This window comes from Apteryx mantelli, chromosome 2 (genome assembly GCF_036417845.1).
Source record: "Apteryx mantelli isolate bAptMan1 chromosome 2, bAptMan1.hap1, whole genome shotgun sequence".
Lineage (NCBI taxonomy): Eukaryota > Metazoa > Chordata > Aves > Apterygiformes > Apterygidae > Apteryx > Apteryx mantelli.
In genome coordinates, this window is record NC_089979.1 from 171,881,248 (window position 1) to 171,899,279 (window position 18,032).

General features: G+C 67.4%; 1 protein-coding gene and 2 non-coding genes across 3 annotated transcripts; all 3 read left to right on the top strand.

Annotated features, from left to right (window-relative positions):
* Positions 1-136: 136 nt before the first annotated feature.
* LOC136991475 (small nucleolar RNA SNORA9) lies at positions 137-270 on the top strand. The gene has a single exon (XR_010883629.1). It is a non-coding gene; the product is annotated as a small nucleolar RNA SNORA9 (small nucleolar RNA).
* A 690-nt stretch (positions 271-960) lies between these two features.
* On the top strand, positions 961-1,094 carry LOC136991476 (small nucleolar RNA SNORA9). The gene has a single exon (XR_010883630.1). It is a non-coding gene; the product is annotated as a small nucleolar RNA SNORA9 (small nucleolar RNA).
* Positions 1,095-3,914: 2,820 nt separating this feature from the next.
* MYO1G (myosin IG) lies at positions 3,915-16,416 on the top strand. The gene is made up of 22 exons (XM_067292556.1): positions 3,915-4,009; positions 4,519-4,727; positions 4,816-4,909; positions 6,095-6,260; positions 6,358-6,411; positions 7,310-7,405; positions 7,583-7,699; positions 8,295-8,501; positions 8,578-8,723; positions 9,052-9,166; positions 9,591-9,761; positions 9,876-9,946; positions 10,883-10,957; positions 11,197-11,329; positions 12,055-12,221; positions 12,309-12,516; positions 12,830-13,053; positions 13,159-13,303; positions 13,400-13,504; positions 13,615-13,728; positions 15,991-16,145; positions 16,239-16,416. The coding sequence occupies exons 1-22, from the start codon at positions 3,915-3,917 to the stop codon at positions 16,393-16,395; spliced, it is 3,024 nt and encodes a 1,007-aa protein (XP_067148657.1). The 3' UTR covers positions 16,396-16,416.
* Positions 16,417-18,032: the final 1,616 nt, after the last annotated feature.

Here is an 18,032-nt window from a genome sequence, read left to right on the forward strand (position 1 = left end):
CACTCTCTTCTTTCTCTGCAGAACCGGTTGCTATTCTCAGCCCGGAGCCACTTTCCGTGTCCCACCGCGGCCGTGAGTCACGCCGCTCAGCCGCAGAGGTACAATCTGGGCAGGTGGGACGTGCCTGGCTCCTCTTCAGCAAGCCTTCCAGCGTGGCGGGGTCTGCCGTGACCCCGGTCATTCCTGTAGCGCTTGCCAGAGCAACCTCGGGATGGTTTGAGGCCTCTCTCTGCTCTCCTCGGGGGGAGGCTATAGAAATCTCGGACATGTCCAGTTGCATCCCGGGTGGAGCCGCGCGTCGGCGTTTCGCTCGCGGCGTCCCCCCGGCTCAGGCAGCTTCTCTCTGACTTATTCCCAACCCGCATGTCTGAGCTGGTCTCGTTGCGCTGCCCTCGGGCAGAGCCGAGCTGGCTTTGCGGAGACAGCGATGCTGCTCGCTTCCTTCCCCAGCTCTGCTGTTGCTTTTCTTTTGATAACAGCCAGGTGCTTTTCCTCTCCAGTTCGCAGCCTCCCTCCTTGCTGGCAGCCCGGAAGGACGTACGAAGCCGCTGGAAGCGGGCAGGTACGTGAAGCAGGCCTGTCCCGAGAGGCTTTTCTTCTCCCTTCCGCCACGGCATCGCAATTCGTCTGCGCATGCGGCCGCAAAGGGCGTGCGCCCTCGTAAGCCAGCGAACAAAAGTCTGGCAGGGCTGAAATCCCGCCGGAGGGCTGCGACTCCGGGGCGGGCACAGGCCTGCTCGTGCTCCTGCGGGGAAGGTCTGGCCAACATTCCAAGTGGAGGCCCCACGCACCAGCACGGTGCTCCGCCTGTTCCCGTTTCAGCCCTCGCTCTGGCTGTAGCCACTCGGGATGCAGCGACCCTGGCAGGGACCGGAGCCGAGCCGCTGCGGTCAGCCGTGAGCGCGCGCCGGCGGGTCGAACCCCCGCGGCGCTCTGGGCTCCGGCGGCCTCCGTTGTTCGCCGCAAGCCTTCCAGCGTGGCGGGGTCTGCCGTGACCCCCGTCATTCCTGTAGCGCTTGCCAGAGCAACCCCGGGATGGTTTGAGGCCTCTCTCTGCCCTCCTCGGGGGGAGGCTATAGAAATCTCGGACACGGCCCGTGGGGGGCTGAGGGGGAAGATGGGGCTGGATGAAGGGATGGGGGAATGAGGAAGAGCGGCCAGGCGTGGGGGGAGGAAGCGTGGGGCTGTGGGGGGGACAGATAAACCTCACAAGTGAGGTCTGCGCACGGACAAGCGTCTCCTTCCTGCCCTGCAGAGCCGAGAGGATGAGACTGGAGTTTCCCCCTAGGTCTCACCTGGGATGGCGTCCTGCAGGCAGCAGGTGCTTCTCCTCCGCCTGGAAGAAGAGCGTGAGCAGAGGAGGATGAGGAGGTGAGTGAGGCTCAGCTCTTCCCACCGGAGCAGGTCTGACGTGGCACGAGTCCCAGTGGGAACCTGCCCGCGGTCTCTGCGCGTGGCCGCAGCCCTGGCCCGCTCCAATGGGTTTTCCAAGGGGCTTTAGATCTTGGTCTCTGCACCTCCAGACCGGGAGGAAGGAGGAGCTGGGCGTCCTTCTGCCACAGCTGCTCTGCTCCTGCCCTACCTCAGCCACGTGGTTTCCAACCTGCAGTTCCTCCGGTTGCGTGCTGGATCCGTGCGCTGCCTCGCGACCCGAAAGCCGCGAGCGAAGCTGCGGTTAGCGCTCTGAGCCTGCCGCCAGGCTCTGCCGAATCGCGCCGGGGACAGGACGAGCCGTCGGGGTTCGTGGGCAGCGTGGAGGCGATGAGAGCGCAGGCAGCGAAACAGCATTTCAGTGGCTCCTCTTGAACTTCAGGAAACCGTCTCGGAGGGTGGATGTGGAGCTGCCGCCCGGACACGGATACGCGCCCTCCAACTGCGAGGCTCGCCTGCTCCTTCTCTGCCCACTGGGTGATGCCCCAGCTGTTTATGGAGAGGCCAAACTTGAGGAAAACCTCAGGAACTGAAAACCCTGGAAGCCCCGCTGGGTTGCTCCTCGCTTCGGAGGTGAGGATGTTTTACGGCCGTTTGGAGTCACGGGAAATAATATGCTTAAAAACAAAGAATTCCGCAACCGGGGATGTTTGCGGACGCAGAGATTGCCCCATTTCCCGTTGCGTGCAGCGCCGCGGCTGTGACAATGGCCCTGGAGCGCCAGTTGGAGGCCTTGAACTCGGGGTTTGGCCTCGCTGCGTGTTCCTGTGCCGTGGCTTCGCTGCGTGCCGAGGGATCGGGGGCTCCCCGGCTCAGATGCGCCGCAGGAGCTGTCGCCTGCGCGCTCCTAACCGCTGGCTTGTTCCCTTCCAGCTCTCCTAGGCCTTGGCGATGCCCAGTGCGGCCTCGGGCGGAGGAGGCCTGACCCTGCTGCAGAGCAGCCGTGTACGCTGTGGAAGGGCAACGGGAAGCGATTCCCGGCCTTGGAGGTCTCCCGGCTCCGGGAACGGGCGCACCCGACACGGAGATGCCCTCGGACGGTCCTGCTGCGGGCCGGTGCCCCGGTTACACCAGTAAAAGCCCCAGTGAGCAAAGGGGAACCCTGGAGATTCCCATGACCCGTTTCCTGCCCAGCCCATCAGTCACATTTTGGGAGGGACGGGATTCGGGTGGGGGTTTCCTGGGTCCTCGGAGCACGGATGCTCTTAGCTTAACGGTGCGGCTGCTCCACAGAGCCCCGAGGACCGAGAGGGGTAACTGGTGTGTTGCCCTTTTGGGGTACGGTCGGACACGTTTAATGCTGTACGGTGCCTGATGAATAAATACAAATACAAATTCCGGGTGTCTCCTTGAAGTCCTGTGTTCCCCGGGCTCCGTCCTGCTCGGACAAGCAACACTGTTTGGCGAGGGGGATCGCGGGCCTGGGGCGATCCCTGAGCAGGACCCCGTGATCCCACATGGCTCCTGGGGCCTCTGCTGCAGGTCAGGTCCAGGACCTGTGTCCTCAGCAGGCTTCCGCCAGGGAAACGGCCCTGATTCCCCCCCTCTGGGATGACGGAAGCGTCGGGGCTTGGTGCTGGTAGGGCAGGGAAATGCCCGCAGAGCTTTCCCTGCTCCCGCAGAGTTATCCCTGCTCCTGGCGGGCGCGTTTTTGGCCTCAGCAGGACTTTTCCTTGCAGGGAGCAGTCGGCTGGGGCCACGCGGGCGCAGGCAGGGGTAGCGCAGGCTGCGGGCCACTGCGCTGGATGTCCCCCAGGGAAGGCCACCATGGTGCCATTCCAGCAGCTCCAAAACCCCCAGGGGTTTCTCCACGTCGGCACCCTCTCCTGCTCCCGGTCCCTGCCCTTTGGGCACAGCGACCCGCAACCGGGGCAGGGAGAAGCGCGCGAGCGAGTGGGTAGCGCTGATCTCCCCACCGGCCAGCCAGCTCTCGGGGGGCTTCTCCAGCCCCCCGGGCGCTCAGCACGCCGGGGTGTGGGGCCGGATGCGGCTGGCCGCCGGAACGGGTGCGCACAGCGGTGCCGCGAGTGCGGCGCTGCCTCCAGAGGGAAGTGACGCTGCGTAACCGCAGCCGATGCCACAGCCTGGTGGGATGAGGAGGGGGTCGAAGCCCCGCTACCCCCTTCCTGTGCATCCGTGTCCAAATCCAGAGCCCCACCGGTGTCCCTGCTCCCCGGTGCCCATCAGGTGTCCACCCTCCTCCATGGGGCTGGGTACCAGGGTGGCTGCGGTGCCCCAAGGGCAAGGTCAACCCTCGGGGTGCCCCTCGCTCCCAAAACACGTCACCGCCACAGGTGTCCCCTCCGACCAGTGCCTAGTGCCACCCCACCCCACGGTCACCCATGGGAGGTGGTGACGGGGCCGGGCCACCCCGGTCCCGCGCGAAGCACGGCGCCTGCGCTGCTGCCTTCGCGGCGGCACAGGAAGCCGGGGCGGCTGGGGGAAGTCCTCGCCCCGCGCCCCCGGTGCCCGGCGGGCGCAGCATGGCGGAGCAGGAGAGCCCCGAGTTCGGCAAGGCCGACTTCGTCCTGCTCGACGAGGTCACCATGGAGCACTTCATGGAAAACCTGCGCCTGCGGTACGGGGGGGGGGGGGGGGGGGGGGACGCGGCCGGGGAGGGTGCTGGGTGAGGCTGGGGTCCCTTGGGTGCTCCCCGCACCGGCGTGGGTGTCGCTGCCGGGTGCCGGAGTCTGCGGGCGATGCTCTGCCCATCCCGGGGAAACGCTCCGACCCCTCGCTCCGGGGTGCGGGACCCTCGCGCGCGTGGGGCGGGAAGCAACCCTGCGGGCGCCAAGCCACCTGCAGGAAGCATCCGATGGAGGGAAACTGAGGCACGCCCGCCCACGCCAGCCTCCGGGGCGAGCTGATCCGCATTGGGACCGTGCCGGATCGGTCGGGGACACGGGTGGGAGCTGAGCCCGCGGGCGGGCGCCTCGGCCCCCCCCCCCGTCACCCTCCCGAGGCGCCCGCGCGCTTCCTGCGCTGGCTCCGGCGCCGGCGGGTGCCGCTCGGGAGGAAGAGCCGTTCGGCAGCAGCGGTGGCCCCGGCCGTGTGCCCTTGCCCCACGGCCGGCCCCACCGCGCGCAGGTTCTCCCGGGGCCGCATCTACACCTACATCGGGGAGGTGGTGGTGGCGGTGAACCCGTACCGGGCGTTGCCACTGTACGGCCCCGCCGCCGTCGAGCGGTACCGGGGCCGCGAGCTCTACGAGCGCCCGCCGCACCTCTACGCCGTGGCCGACGCCGCCTACAAGGCCATGAAGCGCCGCGCCAAGGACACCTGCATCGTCATCTCGGGTGGGTAGGGCGGGCGCGGGGGGTGGGTGCGCGGGGGGCACCCGTGGGTGCCGGTCTCACCGGCCCACCCCTGCTTCCCCCACCCCAGGCGAGAGCGGGGCGGGCAAGACGGAGGCCAGCAAGTACATCATGCAGTACATCGCCGCCATCACCAACCCCACGCAGCGTGCCGAGGTGGAGAGGTGGGTCGGGGCCCACGGCGCCCGTCCGTAGCCCCCCAGGAGCTGCCACCCTTGGCTGGGGCTGGCTGGGTGGTCAGGGGGGGTCTGGGGTGCCCCATGCCCATAGGGGTGGTGCAGGGGTCCTTGTGGTGCCCCATGCCCGTAGGGGTGGTGTGAGGTTCTCGGGGTGCTCCATGCCCGTAGGGGTGGTGTGAGGTTCTTGGGGTGCTCCTTGCCCACAGAGGTGATGTTGGGGGTCCCTGTGGTGCCCCATGCCCGTAGGAGTGGTGTGAGGTTCTTGGGGTGCTCCATGCCCACAGAGGTGATGTTGAGGAACCCTGTGGTGCCCCATGCCCGTAGGGGTGGTGTGAGGTTCCTGGAGTGCTCCATGCCCGTAGAGGTGGTGTTGGGGGGTCCCTGTGGTGCCCCATGTGCATAGGGGTGGTGTGAGGTTCTTGGGGTGCTCCATGCCCGTAGGGATGCTGTGAGGTTCTTGGGGTGCTCCATGCCCATAGAGGTGATGTTGGGGGTCCCTGTGGTGCCCTATGCCCATAGGGGTGGTGTGAGGTTCTTGGGGTGCCCCATGCACATAGGGGTGGTGTGAGGTTCTTGGGGTGCTCCATCCCCATAGGGGTGGTGTGAGGTTCTTGGGGTGCCCCATGCACATAGGGGTGGTGTGAGGTTCTTGGGGTGCTCCATGACCATATAGAGTGGTGTTGGGGGTCCCTGTGGTGCCCCATGCCCGTAGGGGTGGTGTGAGGTTCTTGGGGTGCTCCATGCCTGTATAGGGTGGTGTTGGGGGTCCCTGTGGTGCCCCATGCGCATAGGGTGGTTGTGGGGAGCCCTGGGGTGCCCCATGCCCATGTCAAGGTGTGGGGAGCCCCTGTGGTGCCCCGTGGCCATAGAGGTGGTTGTGGGGTCCCTGGGGTGCCCCATGGCCATGGCGAGGTGGGGGTCCCTGGTATGTCCCGTGCCTATAGGGGTGATGTGGGGAGCCCTGTGGTGCACCATGCCCATAGGGGTGGTTGTGGGGTCCCTGGGGTGTCCCGTGCCAGTCGGGGTTGTGTTGGGGTCCCTGCAGTGCCGTGTCCCGTGTCCATTGGCGTGGCAGGGCCTCGTGGCCCTGCAGTGCCATGCCATGTCACATCATGCCATGCCCGCACGACATGTGTGGCGTGCCACGCCGTGCCATGCCATGCCATGCAGGGTGAAGAACGTGCTGCTGAAGTCCAACTGCGTCCTGGAGGCCTTCGGCAACGCCAAGACCAACCGCAACGACAACTCGAGCCGCTTCGGCAAGTACATGGACATCAACTTCGACTTCAAGGGCGACCCCACGGGCGGCCACATCCACAACTACCTCCTGGAGAAGGTGCGGGCGCAGGGTGCTGCGAGGGGCAGGCGCGTGGGTGCTGCCGGCACGGCCACCATGGCACCACTGGGCACCCACCCCCTGCTCCCTCTTCCAGTCCCGCATCCTCCAGCAGCAGCCGGGCGAGAGGAACTTCCACTCCTTCTACCAGGTGAGCTGGGCGGGATGGGACGGGATGGGGACGGATGGGATGGGAGAGACAGGACAGGATGGGATGGGATGGGGACAGACAGGATGGGATGGGATGGGACAGGACAAGATGGGGTAGGATGGGGTGGGACAGACAGGATGGGATATGGATGGATAGGATGGGATGGGGTGGGGTGGGATGGGACAGATGAGACTGGATGGAATGGGACGTGACTGGATGGGATGGGATGGGATGGGATGTGAGGGAATGGGATGGGGTGGGATGAGACAAACAGGAACGGATGAAATGGGATGGGACTGGATGGCATCAGATAGAATGGGATGAGACAGGACAGGATGGGATGGGACAGGATGGAATTGGGTGGGATATGACAGGATGGGATGGGATGGGATGAGACAGGACAGGATGGAATGGGACAGGATGGAATTGGGTGGGACAGATGGGATGGGATGGGATTGGACAGGATGGGATGGGATGGGACTGGAGGGGACAGGATGGGATGGGATAAGATGGGATGAGATGGGGACAGACAGGATGGGATGAAGACAGATAGGATGGGATGGGGACAGACGAGGTTTGATGGGATGGGATGGGACTGGATGGGGACAGGGTGGAGGAAGCATGTGCTAGGAAGGACAGGGAAGGACAGGATGGGATGGGGATGGATGGAATGGGACCGACTGGGACAGGACAGACTGGGCTGGGCTGGGATATGATAGGATGGGACAGGACGGGATGGGATGGGACCAGCTGGGTCCGGACAGGCCGGGCCAAGCCAGGGAACGCCAGGCAGGGTGGGACGGAGACGGGGGTCTGCGGTGCCACATCCCAGGGCCCCGTCCTCGGCTGCGGGGACCCCGGGCGGTGACGGGGCCCCACGGCCGCCCCTTCCCCCCAGCTGCTCCGGGGAGCCCCCGACGCGCTGCTGGCCTCGCTGCACCTCCGCCGCGACCCCGGGACCTACCGCTACACCCGGGAGGGCACCGCCGGCAGCGTGAGTGGCCGCGGGATCGGGGAATCGGCCGGAGGGGGAGGCGGTGTGGCACTGTGCCACGCGGCGGGTGTGACGAGTGCACCGGGGCTCAGCCCCGTTGGGCGCCGGGGTGGGGGGCAAGCGGGGTCCCCGGGCACCCTGACCCCCTCACGCCGCCCTGGCCCCCTCCGTCCCCAGGTCGGGGGTGACGACGCGGCCAGCTACAAGGAGGTGGAGGACGCCATGGCGGTGATCGGCTTCACCCCGGAGGAGATCGGCTCCGTGTACAAGATCCTCGCTGCCATCCTGCACCTGGTGAAGTGCATCCCGTCCCAGCCCATCCCATCCCATCCCATCTCATCTCATCCCATCCTGTCCTGTCCCATCCTATCCCGTCTTATCCCATCATGTCCCATCCCATCCCACTCATCTCATCCCATCCCATCTCATCTCATCCCATCCTGTTCTGTCCCATCCCATCCCATCCCATCCTGTCCTGTCCCATCCTATCCCCTCTTATCCCATCATGTCCCATCCCATCCCATCCCACTCATCCCATCCCATCCCATCCTGTCCCATCCCATCCTGTCATGTCCCATCCCATCCTGTCCCATCTTGCCTCATCCCATCCCATCTCATCCTTTCCCATCCCATCCTGTCCTTTCCCATCCCATCCAGTCCCACCTTGTCCCATCCCAGCTAGCACCAACCGTTAGAGATCAGCACAGCCCAACACAAACCAGTACAGCCCAACACAAACCAGTACAGCCTGGCGCTGCCCAGCGCATCCCAGCCAGGGCCCCCGGCCGAGGTGGCACAGGGACCTGGTGACGCAGGTGTCCCCGCGGGGCCACGGAGAGCCGTGGCGTCCCCGCGTCCGGCCACCAACGGCGCCTCCCGGGGGTCCCAGGGCAACGTGGCGTTCGAGGCGGAGGGCGAGACGGCGGCGGTGGCGGACGAGGGGCTGCTGGCCGTGCTGGCCGAGCTGACGGCCACCGCGCCGGAGCGGCTGCGGCAGGCGTTGCTGGCCCGCACCGTGGCCGCCGGGGGCGGCGAGCTCATCGAGAAGGGCCACAGCACCAAGGAGGCCGCCTACGCCCGCGACGCCTGCGCCAAGGTGAGCCCGGGGACCGGCTGCCCACCGGGGACCTTGACGTCCCCAGGCCACCCCGATGTTCCCCCGCCGTGCCCAGGCCATCTACGAGCGGCTCTTCGGCTGGATCGTGGGGCGCGTCAACGCTGGCATCGCGGCGCGGGACTACGACGCCCGCCGGCACGGCAAGAGCACCGTCATCGGCGTGCTGGACATCTACGGCTTCGAGATCTTCGACACCAACAGGTGACCCGCGGCGGGGCAAGATGCGGGGACCTGCCCGCGGCCTGCATGGACGTGCCAAGGGGACGGGACTACAGGGGATATGCAGAGGGGACAGGACCCGGGAGGGATGCATGGAGGGGGCATGACCACAAGGGACACGTGGAGAGGACAGGACCCATCAGGGACACATGGAAGGGACAGGGCTGCAGGAGGGACACGTGGCAGGATGCCTGCACCGCGGGGACACACAGCAGGCACCGGACGCCCCCGGGCACCATGGAGGGGACAGGGCACAGGGCCACACAGGGACGGAGCCGTGCACGGCAGGGACTGACCCCACTGTCCCCAGCTTCGAGCAGTTCTGCATCAACTACTGCAACGAGAAGCTGCAGCAGCTCTTCATCGAGCTCATCCTGCGGCAGGAGCAGGCCGAGTACCAGCGCGAGGGCATCACCTGGCAGAATGTGAGCGGGGACACGGGGACACAGGGACGTGGGGGGCACCACCTGGCAGAGCATGATTTGGGGGGACACCAGGGAGAGCATCACGTGGCAGAGCGAGATTTAAGGGGAACACCAGGGGGAACGTCATACGGCAGAGGGTGATTTGGAGGGACACGGGGGAGGTCATCGTATGGCAGAGTGAAATTTGGGGAACACCGGGGGGGGATGTCACCCGGCAAAGCATGGTTTTGGGGACACTGGTGGGGTCGTCGCCTGGCAGAGCGAGATTTGGGGGGACACCAAGGGAGAACATCGCCTGGCAGAACACGGGGACACCAAGGAGGGCATCATGTGGCAGAGCGAGAACTGAGGGACGCTAGAGGGGACATCGCCTGGCAGAATGAGGTGTGGTGGGACGCGGGCGCCCCTCACCCTGTCCCCGCAGATTGAGTACTTCAACAACGAGCTCATCGTGGAGCTGGTGGAGCAGCAGCACCGGGGCATCCTGGCGCTGCTGGACGAGGCCTGCCTGGCGGCGGGCACCGTCACGGACACCCTCTTCCTCAACTCCATGGACACCCGCCTTGGCCGGCATCCTCACTACACCAGCCGCAAGGTGCCCGCTGGCTCCCGGGGTGCCGGGGGGGGCAGGACGTGGAGGGGGGGGGGGGACACGTAGCAGCCGTGGGCACGGGGCCACGGGATCTGACGCCCCGATCCCTCTGCCCAGCTCTGCCCCACCGACAAGACAATGGAGTTTGGCCGGGATTTCCGCATCAAGCACTACGCCGGAGACGTCACGTGAGGGGCACCTGGGGGGCCATGGGGGACTATGGGGGCTAGAGGGGGCCATAGGGCACCTTGGAGGGCAATGGGACCTTAGGGGACCATGTGGGACTGTGGGAGTCTATGAGTGGCCATGGAGCCATGGGGGGGGCATGGGGCTGTGGGGGGTCATGGGGGGGGCATGGGGAGCCATAGGGAACTTTGGGCATCTGTGGGGGTCATGGGGCCATAGGGAGCCGTGAGGAACCATGGTGGGCCATGGGTGGTCATGGTGAGCCATAGGGCACCATGGAGGACTACAGGCATCTATGAGTGTCACGCGGCCACAGGGAGCCATGAGGAACCATGGTGGGCCATGGGGAACCATTGGGGGGTCACAGGGAGCCATAGGGCACCATGGAGGACCATAGAACCATAAGGGACCATGGGGCTGTAGGGGGCCATCGGGAATCATGGGGGACCATGGGGGACTATAGGAGTCCATGGGTGGTCTTGGGGGGGAGGCATGGGGAACCACAGGGATCATGGGGCTGTGGGAATCATGGGGGGCCATGGGTGGCCATGGGGCTGTGGAGGGCCATCAGGAACCATGGGGAGCTATGAGGGGACCTTGGGGGAGTCATTTGGACCATGGGGGAGTATAGGAGAGTGGGGGACCATGGGCAACCATGGGGTTCCCCCAGGCTGCTGTGGGTGCTCCCCAGGGACATGCCCCCATGCACCCACCTTGCCTCCACGGGGCTGGCCGAGGGCCCGGGGCTGGGTGCCCGTGTCCCAACAGGGGGTTCTCAGCCCCCTGAGCCCCGCAAGGCCAGGGCTGGGGAGGCAGGGCTGCCCGGACGCCTGGGTCCCTTGGGGAGGCAGGGCTGCCCGGACGCCTGGGTCCCTCGGGACACGGCTTGCCCCAGGACCAGTTGGCAGAGTCCCCAGCGCGGTGTCCTCCTCCCGTAGGTACTCGGTGGAGGGTTTCCTGGACAAGAACAAGGACACGCTCTTCCAGGACTTCAAGCGGCTCCTCTACAACAGGTCAGGGACAGAGCCTGCCTGAGGCTGGGGACACGGCGGGGGGGCAGAGGGGACTGTCACGGGGTTGGGGACACCGCCGCGGGGCAGAAGGGGCTGCTCTGGGGCAGGGGGGCAGAGCCATGGGGCAGGAGTACAGCAGCGGGGCAAGGGGGGGGCACAGTCTCCACCAAGCCCCTGCCACCTGGGGTGGCCACGGGGTGCCCGGTGCCGCCAGTCCCATGCCAGCACCCCGTCCCCAGCACCGACCCCGTGCTGCGCGCCATGTGGCCCGACGGCGAGCAGAGCATCACCGAGGTCACCAAGCGCCCGCTCACCGCCGCCACCCTCTTCAAGAACTCCATCGTGGCCCTGGTGGACAACCTGGCCTCCAAGGTAGCGTCCCCATGCCAGGCTGGCATGTCCCCGTGCCAGCTGGGCTGTGCCCATGCCACCTGGACATGTCCCCGTGCCAGGTTGGCATGTCTCCGCTCCAGTTGTGCTGTGCCCATGCCACCTGGACATGTCCCCGTGCCAGGTTGGCTTGTCCCCATTCCAGTTGGGCTGTGCCCATGCCACCTGGACATGTCCCTGTGCCAGGCTGGCTTGTCCCCATGCCAACGGGGCACATCCCCAAGCCATCTGGACATGTCCCCCTTCCAGCTAGGCTGTACCCATGCCATCCAGGCTGTCTCTGTGCCAGCCTGGCACGTCCCCATGCCAGCTGGACACATCCCCATGCCAACCTAGCGTGTCCCCCTGCCAGCGTGGCATGTCCCTGTGCCCACCACACTGTCCCCATGCCAGCCTGGTGTGTCCCCATCCCAGCTAGGCATGTCCCTGAGCTAGCTGGGCATGTCCCCATACCATCCAGGCTGTCCCCATGCCAGCTTGGCATGTCCCCAAGCCAACCGGTCTGTCCCCAAGCCAGCCGGGCACCTCCCCGTGGCAGCCCAGCATGTCCCCATCCCGGTCGAGCTGTCCCCAAGCCAGCCGTGCCATCCCCATGCGACCCCATCCCTGGGTCCCCGGAGCCTCCGGGCCCCAGGACACGAAAGCAGCCCGGACGCGGGCACAGGGACGGGCGGGAGGGGACAGCCACCACCCGCGTGTCCCCGCAGGAGCCCTACTACGTGCGCTGCATCAAGCCCAACGACGCCAAGTCGCCGGAGCTCTTCGACGAGGAGCGCTGCCGGCACCAGGTCGCCTACCTGGGGCTGCTGGAGAACGTGCGGGTGCGGCGCGCCGGCTTCGCCTACCGCCAGCCCTACGACCGCTTCCTGCTGCGGTACGGCCACCCCCGGCCCCCTCCCTCCGGGGGACCCCCCGGGGTCCCCCGCCGCCCCCTGACCCCCGCTCTGCCCTCCCACCCCAGGTACAAGATGACGTGCGAGTACACGTGGCCCAACCACCTCATGGCCACCGACCGGGAGGCCGCCCAAGCCCTCCTGGAGCAGCACGGCTTCCAGGACGACGTGGCCTACGGACACACCAAGGTCTTCATCCGCACGCCGCGCACCCTCTTCTGCCTCGAGCAGGCGCGGGCGCAGCTCATCCCCATCATCGTCCTGCTGCTGCAGAAGGTGGGCGCCGCGGGGGCCACCCCGGAGACACGAGTTGGCTTGGTCTCAGCACGGCCCCGGCTTGGGGTGACGTGGCCACCCTCCGGTGCCGGGGTGGTCGTTTTGCTCCGGGTTGACCCACTGAGCTGCGGGGAGCTGGGTCGGGCGCCCAGCTGGTGGCACGGCCACCCTCACCGCCTCGACCTGAAGGCTCCTAACGGAGGAGAAGGCGATCAAAGCTGGCCTCCATCACCATCACTGCCCCTGGGGGCCGGGTGGGATCCGAGGAGGACACCAGTTCCGGTGCCCGGCGTTGAGCCCCGGCGTTTCGCAGGCTTGGCGCGGCGCCCTGGCGCGGCGGCGCTGCCGCTACCTGCGCGCCGCCTACACCATCATGGGCCACTACAAGCGGCACAAGGTGAAGTCCTACCTGCTGGAGCTGGTGCGGCGCTTCCAAGGCGTGCGCGCCATGCCCGACTACGGCAAGAGCGTGCCCTGGCCCCAACCGCCCGCCGTGCTGGCCCACTTCCAGGACAACAGCCAGCTGCTCTTCCGCAGGTAACCCGCCAGATGTGCGCCCTCCCCGGCCAGCTGTGCTCGGCCGCGGAGCCGGGGAGCGGAGGTCCTGAGCGCGCCGTATCCGCCCCATCCCAATCTTTGCAGGTGGCGAGCGAGGCAGATCGTGAAGAACATCCCTCCTTCGGACATGGCGCAGATCCGGGCCAAGGTGGCCGCCATGGGGGTGCTGCAAGGGCTGCGCAAGGACTGGGGGTGCCAGCGGAGCTGGGCGCGCGACTACCTCTCCTCGGTAAGGGCTCGCCGCGGTCCCCGAGGTCGGGGGGGGACACCCACGGGTGGCCAGTCCCCCCTTCCCGACCACGCGCGCGTGTGTGTGTCCCCGCAGGTCACCGAGAACCCGGCGCTGGCGCTGCCCTTCGCCCGCCGGGTGCAGGCGCTGCGGGACAAGGTGCATTTCGGCGCCGTGCTCTTCTCCTGCCACGTCCGCAAGGTGAGAGGTCCCACGTCCCACCATCCCGTCCCATCCCCTCTCCGTGCCGGGCGGTCTCCCGGGGATGCCGGGTCCTCCGCTCCGGGGTGAGCCCGGCTCCGTCCCCGCAGATCAACCGCTTCAACAAGAGCCGCGACCGAGCCATCCTGCTCACCGACCAGCACCTCTACAAGCTCGACCCGCGGCAGCAGTACCGGGTGATGCGGGCGCTGCCCCTCAGCGCGGTGAGCCGCGGTCCCACGCCTGGCCCTGCGTCCCGCGTCCCTGTGTCCCATGTCCCTGCATCCTGGCTCCCTGGGGTCCATTGCTGCTGGTGACCCAGGATTCCCGGTCCCTGTTTCTTGTTGTCCCATCTCCCAGTGTCCTAGATCCCTGGGGTCCCTGGCTCCTGGTGTCCCTGGGCCCCAGTGTCCCAGGTCCCTGTGCCCCAGCTTCCAGGGGTCCCTGGCTGCCAGTGTCACAGCATCCCAGATCCCTGCGTCTTGGTGTCCTCGTCTCCCTGGCTTCCAGTGTCCTGGCTCCCGAGTCCCTGGGGTCCCTGGTTCCCAGTGTCCCAACTCCTGGGTCCCTGGTGTCCCTGGCTCCTGGTGTCCCAGCTCCCAGTGTCCCAGCTCCCAGTGTCCCAGCTCCCAGGTCCCTGGAGTCCCTGGTTCCCAGTGTCCCAACTCCTGGGTCCCTGGTGTCCCTGGCTCCTGGTGTCCCAGCTCCCGGTGTCCCAGCTCCCAGTGTCCCAGCTCCCAGGTCCCTGGGGTCCCTGGCTGCCAGTGTCCCAGTGTCCCAGATCCCTACATCCTGGTGTCCTGGTGTCCCTGGCTCCCAGTGTTCTGGTTTCTGAGTCCCGGGGGTCCCTGTCTCCCAGTGTCCCAGGTCCCTGGGGTCCCTGGCTGCCAGTGTCCCTGTGTCCCGATGTCCCAGCTCCCGGTGTTCCAGCTCCCTGTGCCCCAGGTCTTGGTGTCCTGATGTCCTTCTGTCTCTGGATCCCAGTGTCCCAGCTCCCGGTGCCCCAGCTCCCTGTATCTCTGACTCCTGGTGTCCCAGGTGCCAGTGTCCCAGCTCCCAGTGTCCCGGTGTCCCAGCTCCCTGTATCCCTGGCTCCTGGTGTCCCAGCTCCTGGTGTCCCAGCTCCTGAGTCCCTGGGGCCCCTGGCTGCTGGGGTCCCAGTGTCCCGGTGTCTCTGGCTCCCAGTGCCCTGGGTCCCTGTATCTCTGACTCCTGGTGTCCTGGGACCCAGTGTCCCAGCTCCCGATGTCCCAGCTCCCGGTGTTCCAGCTCCCTGTGCCCCAGGTCTTGGTGTCCTGATGTCCTTCTGTCCCTAGATCACAGTGTCCCTGGCTCCCGGTGCCCTGGGTCCCTGTATCTCTGACTCCTGGTGTCCCAGGTGCCAGTGTCCCAGCTCCCAGTGTCCCGGTGTCCCAGCTCCCTGTATCCCTGGCTCCTGGTGTCCCAGCTCCTGAGTCCCTGGGGCCCCTGGCTGCTGGGGTCCCAGTGTCCCAGTGTCCCTGGGTCCCAGTGCCCTGGGTCCCTGTATCTCTGACTCCTGGCGTCCTGGGACCCAGTGTCCCAGCTCCTGGTGTCCCAGCTCCTGGGTCCCTGGGGCCCCTGGCTGCTGGGGTCCCAGTGTCCCAGGTCCTAGTGTCCCTGTGTCCCAGCTCCCTGTATCCCTGGCTCCTGGTGTCCCAGCTCTTGGTGTCCCAGCTCCTGGGTCCCTGGGGCCCCTGGCTGCTGGGGTCCCAGTGTCCCAGCTCCCGGTGTCCCAGCTCCTGGGTCCCTGGGGCCCCTGGCTGCTGGGGTCCCAGTGTCCCAGGTCCCAGTGTCCCTGTGTCCCAGCTCCCTGTATCCCTGGCTCCTGGTGTCCCAGCTCTTGGTGTTCCAGCTCCTGGGTCCCTGTATCTCTGACTCCTGGTGTCCTGGGACCCAGTGTCCCAGCTCCTGGTGTCCCAGCTCCCGGTGTCCCGGCTCCTGGTCCCTGGGGCCCTTGGCTGCTGGGGTCCCAGTGTCCCAGCTCCTGGTGTCCCGGCTCCTGGTCCCTGGGGCCCTTGGCTGCTGGGGTCCCAGTGTCCCAGGTCCCAGTGTCCCTGTGTCCCAGCTCCCTGTATCCCTGGCTCCTGGTGTCCCAGCTCTTGGTGTCCCAGCTCCTGGGTCCCTGTATCCCTGGCTCCCAGTGTCCCAGCTCCTGGTGTCCCAGCTCCTGAGTCCCTGGGGCCCCTGGCTGCTGGGGTCCCAGTGTCCCGGTGTCCCTGGCTCCTGGTGCCCTGGGTCCCTGTATCTCTGACTCCTGGTGTCCTGGGACCCAGTGTCCCAGCTCCTGGTGTCCCAGCTCCCGGTGTCCCGGCTCCTGGTCCCTGGGGCCCTTGGCTGCTGGGGTCCCAGTGTCCCAGGTCCCTGTGCCGTGAGCATCCACGGCAAGGTCCGGGACCCCAGGGCACGCTGTGGCGCGGGGACGCGGGGACGCACCGCAGCCCTGACGCCGGCGCGCGGCCCCGCAGGTGACGGGGCTGAGCGTGACGAGCTGCCGGGCGCAGCTCGTGGTCTTCCACACGCAGGGCCACGACGACGTGGCCGTGTGCCTGCACAAGACGCAGCCGGCGGGGGACAACCGGGTGGGCGAGCTGGTGGGCGTCCTGCTGGAGCACTGCCGCGCGTGAGTGGGGGGGCCACGGACGCACGTGGCCCACGTGGCACGGCGTGGCGCGGTCGCCTCCGGGGCCACGGCGCTGAGCCCGGGCTCTTGCAGGACCAAGCGGGAGCTGCAGGTCCGCGTGTCCGACTGCATCCAGCTGAGCCTGCGCGGACGCAAGCGGCTGCTGGCCGTGGAGACCCGTCCCGACGTGGCCGCCCCCGATTTCGGCAAGAGCCGCGACGGCTTCGTGCTCTACTGGCCCGGCAGATGAGCTCGGCCGGGATGGGACGGGAGCTCGGCCGCGGCCTCGGCACCGATCCGGGCGCCGGGCTGGTGGCACGGCCGGGTCCTGCCGTCCTTGTCCCGCTGCAGCCCCGGGGACAGTGTGGCCCCTCACCGCCCCCCCCCCCCCCCCAGGATGTGCTAAAGCCTCTATGCACACTGGGAATAAAGAGTCCTGGATGCGAGCGTGGGAATGACCATGCCTGGGACCCCAAGCACCCCCGGCGTGGTGGCCGGGGTCCCCACGGCAGTCCCCTACCGCAGCTCGGGCCGCTGCTGGGCCAGGGCATGGGCTGAGCAGTGGGGCCCTAAAATTGGCTGCAGTGGGGCAGGACTGGTCTGGGGTGGCAGGGGGTGGCATGGGGTGGGGAGGATGGAGGTGGTGTAGGATGGGGTGGGACAGGATGAGATGAGATGGGGTGGGGTGGAGCAGATGGAGATGGTGTAGGATGGGATGTGATGGTATGGGATGAGATAGATGGAGATGGTGTGGGAGGGGATGAGATGAGACGAGATGGACATGGAGATGGGATAGGGTGGGATGGGATGGAGGTAGATGGTGTAGGACAGGATGGGATGGGATGGGGTGGGGTGGGGTGGGGTGGGGTGGGGTGGGGTGGGATGGTCTGGGCTGGATGGAGCTGGTGTGGGATGGGATGATGGGATAGGATAAGATGGGAAGGGATGGGATGGAGGGAGATGGTATGGGATGAGGCAGGATGGGATGAGATAGATGGAGATGGTGTGGGAGGGGATGGGATGGGATAAGATGGGATGGGATGGATGGAGCTGGTGTGGAATGGGGTGGGAAGGCCGGGGCAGGCTGTGCGGCCTGGATGTTTGGGGTGGTTTGGGGGTTTCTGTGGTGGATGGGGGTGTTTGGGGTGGTTTGGGGATTTCTGTGGTGGATTTGGGGGGGGGGGTGGTCTTTGGCCCCCTGATGCCTCGGCCAAGCAGGGAGCCCCGAGCACCTCGCAGAGCTCAGCGAAGGGCAGGCAGGGCCCCAGGGGGGTGGGCAGGGCCCCAGGGCAGAGAGGGACCCCCGGGACCCCCATCTCCGCACCCCCACGGCCGCCCCCACCGCTCCCCACGCTTCCCTCGCTGCCTCGGGGTCCCCAACACCCCCGAGCGGGGTCCCCGGGGTCCCGGTGCCCCGGGCCACGGTACCGCGGCTCCGCCCGGGGCTCCTTGGCTATGGGCGGAGCGTCGCCATGGGAACTGCCCTCTCCACCCCCGGGGGCGGTGCGTCGCCATGGGAACCGCCCTCTCCACCCCCGGGGGCGGTGCGTCGCCATGGGAACCGCACTCTCCTCCCCTAGGGGCAGGGCGTCGCCATGGGAACCGCCCTCTCCACCCCCGGGGGCGGTGCGTCGCCATGGGAACCGCACTCTCCTCCCCTAGGGGCAGGGCGTCGCCATGGGAACCGCCCTCTCCACCCCCGGGGGCGGTGCGTCGCCATGGGAACCGCACTCTCCTCCCCTAGGGGCAGGGCGTCGCCATGGGAACCGCCCTCTCCACCCCCGGGGGCGGTGCGTCGCCATGGGAACCGCACTCTCCTCCCCTAGGGGCAGGGCGTCGCCATGGGAACCGCCCTCTCCACCCCCGGGGGCGGTGCGTCGCCATGGG